This window comes from Alnus glutinosa, chromosome 4, assembly GCF_958979055.1.
Source record: "Alnus glutinosa chromosome 4, dhAlnGlut1.1, whole genome shotgun sequence".
In the NCBI taxonomy this organism is placed as follows: Eukaryota; Viridiplantae; Streptophyta; class Magnoliopsida; order Fagales; family Betulaceae; genus Alnus; species Alnus glutinosa.
The window spans coordinates 16,873,171-16,879,005 of NC_084889.1; the positions used below are offsets into that span (position 1 = coordinate 16,873,171).

Consider the following 5,835-nt stretch of genomic DNA (forward strand, 5'->3'; position numbering starts at 1 on the left):
AAAAAATCAAAACTGAGAGTTTTGCATAGGGCTAGCAATTTTGACACAACCCGACAATCCGACACGAACACGACACGAAATTAGCAGATTTGGGTCTACCTTAAACGGGTTTGGGTCATAAACGGGTCAACCCATTTATTTCGGCCTGGCGGGTCACCCGTGAGTGACCCGCCAGACACAATTAACTTCTTATTCTTTTTCTCTTCTTCTTTTTTTTTTTTTTTTGTAAAAAAAAAATTATTAAAAAAAAGAAAAGAAAAGAAAAGAAAAAAAATGGAGAATGGCTGAATGGGAAATTCTGAAATTGGGGGGAATGATTTGTTTTAGCCTTTTAGACTTTTAGACGAAATCAAAACTCAAAAGATTCAAAAGAATCAAAACAGTGAAAACACAAAATAGGAAAAGTGAAATGTGAAAACCCTAACTTCTTCCTTTTTTTATTTTTCCTTCAGCCTCCTGCCTCACCTCGCCGCGCCGCCCTCTTCTTCTTCCATTTTCTTCTTCTTCAGCTCCACGCCGCCGCCCCTTCTTCTTCCTCCCGTGAGGCCCAATTGGAAAGTGGACCCGCTCAACGCTCTCTCTCAGTCTCTCTAGTCTCTACTCTCCGCTCGGCCCTTGCTGCCGACTGCCGACATCTCTGCTCTCCTCGTCTCTCTTCCGCTCTCTCTCTCTCTCTCTCTCTCTCTCTCTCTCTCTTCAGCCGATGTCGCATCCGGTACGGCCGGGTCCGCCGGTATGTTAAAAGTTGATTTCCATTTTTAATTTTTTATAGCCTCATTATTGTGGGTATTAAAATCATAATCGTGATGCTTGCCTGCTTGTTCAAAATCTATTCATAATTTTTTTTAGTGTTTTTTTTAGCTTTGTTTATTTGTTTGAGTTCTTCATTGATGGATCATGTTCTTTGTAACAAGTTTACAACAGTTTTTGCCTTTATCACTTGGGGTTCTTAACCGAGCCATTTTGCCCTTGTGTAACTCTTGGAGAGGTCTGATTCGTCCGAAGCCTTTTTTTTTTTTTTGCGTTGTTGACGATTTAAAGGTACTTTTATTCAGAAGTGGTTCTTCATCCATTTAGTGCAAATGTTCAGTCAATATTGAGAGCGATTGAAATATGTGACAGTGACACTGCTAAAAGGATATTTAATAGAATTGAGAACATATTAGACAATGATTAATTCCTTTGTTCTCTCAAATGCGCACTGCATCTATTTTCTTCCTTTTAAGTTAAACGGGTCGTGTTGACCCGATTCGACCCATTATGTTAAACGGGTTTCACGGGTCGTGTCGGGTGACCCGTAAAATTATCTTGTTCGTGTCGTGTCTGGAGCCTCGACCTGTTAGCGTAAACAGGTCGTGTTTGGGTCTAGCTTAAATGGGTCGCAGGTCTTAACGGGTCATAAATGGGTCGTGTCGGGTACCCGTTTTGCCAGCCCTAGTTTTGCATGACCCAAGTGACAATGAAGTTATGAGTAGACTTTGTTTCTTCTTTTTCTTTCTTTTCTTTTTTGTATCTTTGTTTTGGGATGAAGGAGGTGAGTTTGATAGACAAAAAGTTAGAATAATAACACTCTTTTACACTAATTTATCACATTAATATCATACTAATGTCACACAAATATCATACCGATTGACATAACGTATTTTAATTGGCTTATAATTACAATGCTAACCACTTTAAAAAAATATATATAAAAACTACTTAAAACATGACATAGTATGACGTATGTATAATAAATAAGTACAAACAATACAATACTAAAAAAGAAAAAAGAAGAAGATATATTATAGATTTATTTGACTATAAAGAAGTGACTTTAACTCCAAGGGGTTGGCTTAGTTAGTGGTGAAGGCCCTAGACTTGGTGGCATGCGCCATCAGGTGTTTACGATTCGAATCCTCTTGAATGTAAATATATAATTTCTTGGTACGTACCATGCCTGCGGTGAAACCGAGTCTAACCCGATCGGTGTTGGGGGAGCCTTGTACTTGTTCAAAATTTTCCCTTCGGGGGTTGGTACATATAGGGTTTAAAGGCTCTGCTTTGGAGGAGTTCTTGGTTATAAAAAAATTAAAAAAAGAAAAAAAGAAAGAAAGAAGAAGAGTGACTTTTATTAATTAGCTAGCATATACTTCTGGAGCATATCCAACGTAGGTAACAAGGCTGCCCTCTTGCATGCTTTTACTAAAGCGATATTAACAAAGCTCGTTATGTTTTAGTAGAGCTTTTTACAAGAAGAGGAGACAAAATACATGGTATGTATAAACCACCCATGCCAACTCAAGGGTCATTGGGTTTAGTTCCTGGTATTTTCTGTGTTCGATCAACCGCTCGTATAAATATGATGCAACTTGAAATGAACATTTATTCTCGATCTGCATTAATTACCAAATCTTCTTAATCACTAGTCAAATTAAGAAACATGAAATTCCGCTATTTGGCTCTCTTTGTCATCCTTGTTCATTTGGAGTTATCGGCCATTGAACCTGTAACTGTGGCTGCTCATGCTCAAAACGGCGCCCCTTCTCCAAGTCCTGCAGCTGCGGCACCTGGCTTGTCCGAGGACTTCTACAGTGACACATGTCCGGATGTTGTGGACATCATCGAGCAAAAAGTGGGAGAGTGGATTCAGAAGGATTCCACATTGGCTCCTAGCATCCTTCGTTTGCACTTCCACGACTGTGCTGTTAGGGTAATTGAGCACTTTCTACAAATTAAATCAAACTCTTTGGTTAAACTAAATCCTTAATTTTGAGTTATCTATTTTATTATGATTGGACATAATTTCTTCTGTTTCAATGTAAGTTGCTACCATATTCATTAACATCGATCGTGGGATAAAAATGTAGTTTCTGATGTTACTGAAATCATTTTTTGTTTACGTACATAAAGAAACTCTCACAAAAAGCACCATAAAAGAGAAAGAGAATGATTGAGTTTGCAGATGATATTAATTTCCTCTAATCAATCAAACATATGTTGGTATATCTTCTTTATAAGTTTCTTGTGTGCATGTATTGCAGGGATGCGATGCATCTATTTTGCTGAACTTTAACGGAAGCGAGAGGACAGCTTCTACCAGCACTACTCTGAGAGGCTTCCAAGTGATCGATGACATTAAGGCAGCGCTAGAGAAGAGCTGCCCTAGAACTGTCTCTTGCGCCGACATTCTGGCCGCCGCCGCAAGAGAGGCCACCCTGCTTATTACCGATGGTCCCTTCTGGCCAGTCCCGTTTGGGCGTAAAGATGGGAGAATTTCTATAGACGAAGAAGCCGAAATGGTCCCTCATGGGCATGAAGACCTTACCACCTTGATTAATTTTTTCGAATCTATAGGTTTAGATATGCAAGATTTAGTCACTCTCTCTGGAGCACACACCGTCGGTAGAGCTTCTTGCGGTTCATTTCTAAACAGGCTCCATAACTTCGAGGGAACCGGAAAGCCTGATACCTCCCTCAATACCACTTACTTGCAACTGTTGAAGAATAAATGTCGACGCACGACCGACCTTGTTCACTTCGATGTAACAACTCCGACGACGTTTGACAATGTTTTCTACAAAAATCTTCAGAACAAGGAAGGATTGTTAACAACGGATCAAGAACTCATTTCAGATCGAAGAACGGCACCCTTTGTAGAAGCAATGGCGTCTAAGACCTTTATCTTCGAGAGCGACTTTTCGGATGCTATGGTAAAGCTTGGGAACGTCCAAGTTCTTACTGGGAATGAAGGTGAAGTTCGCGTGAATTGCAATTTCGTCAATCCTCGTTGAAGGGTATACAGGACGCGCGTCCATGTTATTTAATTATTTTCCCAGTTTCATATTCAATAAAATCGAGGCTTGGCATTGTGTGTCTCAAAATCTTTGGATTACTTCCATTGGCTCCATGTATTTCTTTTTATACACCGGTGGTGCAATATTATGGTAACAATTTTTAATTTTATACGACTTTTTCAAGGCATTGATGATGTTATACACTTCATATATAACAACTATATATTAAAGTGAATTTTCATTATTATTTGTAAATCGATCATAATAATTAACGGATAACCTTGAATAAAATCTCACATTTTGAGAAATGTTACACACACACTCTTATACGTACTCTCAAATATATACATTTGAATATGGTACTAAAAATTAGAAGTGTACATGTGGATGTGGATGTGGATACAGTTATTTAAAATATTCATAGACACATTTGCAAAATGTGGATATCATCACTTTTAGATATTTACATCTACATCTGCATTAATCGCGTCCACACGATTATTACGGTTATTATACGTTATCCTCATATTAGGTATTGGGTCTATTTTAGTCTTTTGAACCTTCTTTAAGTCTCTATTAGACTATTTTAAACGATTTTCAAAATAATTTGGGCCAATTTTTAGTATTTTTGGCTTATTTTAATTTTTTTTAAGCTCTAATATTTTGAAAAATATATTAATTTCACATTACTTTTACATTATGCGGCATACCCTAAAACCGCTATCTACATCTATATGTATGGATATATGATAGTTGTAAATAGTGGATGTGAGTGGTTAATATCCACCCGCATGTACACCCCTACTAAAAATTACCATTAGATTTTGGATTAATCACTACTGAATTTTAGATTCAATTGTAATTTTTAGTACTACATAAGAGAGTGTAAAGTGAAAGTATGTATAGCATTTCTCATAATAGTTACATGCAATGCACTAATGCACACCAAGCCTTTTTCGATAATAATTTACAATCTATATAAGTATTTATAGATAATATAGTAATTTAATCAAACAACAATTTTAATTAATTACCCTTTTTCATGCATTCCAAAATTTTGATTTTACACTAAAATGAAAATATATATATATATATACATATACTAATTTAAAATGTTATGTTATCTAATCAGCTTAACCATGTTGAGACCTATTATAAATTGATATATTTTTCTTTTTCAGATTAGCTAATAGAGCCGGCCAAAATTGTTAACTACCATGCAATAATGAAACCCATATGTTTACAACACTTGAGAGTATTTTTTTTTTTTTTTTTTTTTTTTAGGTATTTAAAAAACTCTACACATGAACACAAATGCTCCAGCAGTATTTCAGTTTAAAAAGAACTCAGAAAATGGTGACATCTTCCTTATACTTTATTTATTTGTCAAGATTTGTTTGAATAAATCGTTTTGTAAGCTTCTTTGATTTTAGAGGGGAATAAAGACAATGGCATATTTTGTTAATTAAGTAGTGCATGTTGGTTTGATTTTGCTATTTCATTTGTACTATTTTCTCAACCTTGTATATCCACTCAATAAGAATATTAGCAGCAGCTTTATAAACCTAATACATTTTACACTTCATCCTACCCCCATCTCACGGGATCAACCATCGTTAAAAAAATAAATAAATACCAATGAGTAATATATTGTTAAGAGTGTATAAACAAGACAGTTATTAACCGCTAACGCATAACTGCATAACCGTAAATAACTGCAACCGAAAAACTGCATATATAACCACCTAAGTCGGTTGAGGTTAACGATTTTAGGAATTAACAAAAGCAGTTAATAACCTAGTAACTAGGTTTATAATATATAAGAGTAATTACTTTTTTCCTCCATCAACTACCGGCCATTGTCAACATGTTACCACGAACTGACACCTCAACCAAAAAAGAACATGGAACTACTATTTTCATATCGTTAACCTCCTTCTGTTAGGGAATCTCGTTAAATCGGAAGGAATATTCCATTTTTAGATGTTAAATTTTGTTTAAAAATAAAAATGCCATCAAACAGTAATTTAATAAAAAATGTTAAACCGAATTTTTTTAA

The 5,835-nt window shown here is 35.8% G+C and overlaps 1 protein-coding gene across 1 annotated transcript; it reads left to right on the forward strand.

Moving 5' to 3' along the window:
* The first annotated feature begins 2,422 nt into the window (after positions 1 to 2,422).
* LOC133865631 (peroxidase 7-like) lies at positions 2,423 to 3,773 on the forward strand. Its single transcript, XM_062302051.1, has 2 exons — positions 2,423 to 2,692; positions 3,024 to 3,773. The coding sequence occupies exons 1-2, from the start codon at positions 2,423 to 2,425 to the stop codon at positions 3,771 to 3,773; spliced, it is 1,020 nt and encodes a 339-aa protein (XP_062158035.1).
* Positions 3,774 to 5,835: the final 2,062 nt, after the last annotated feature.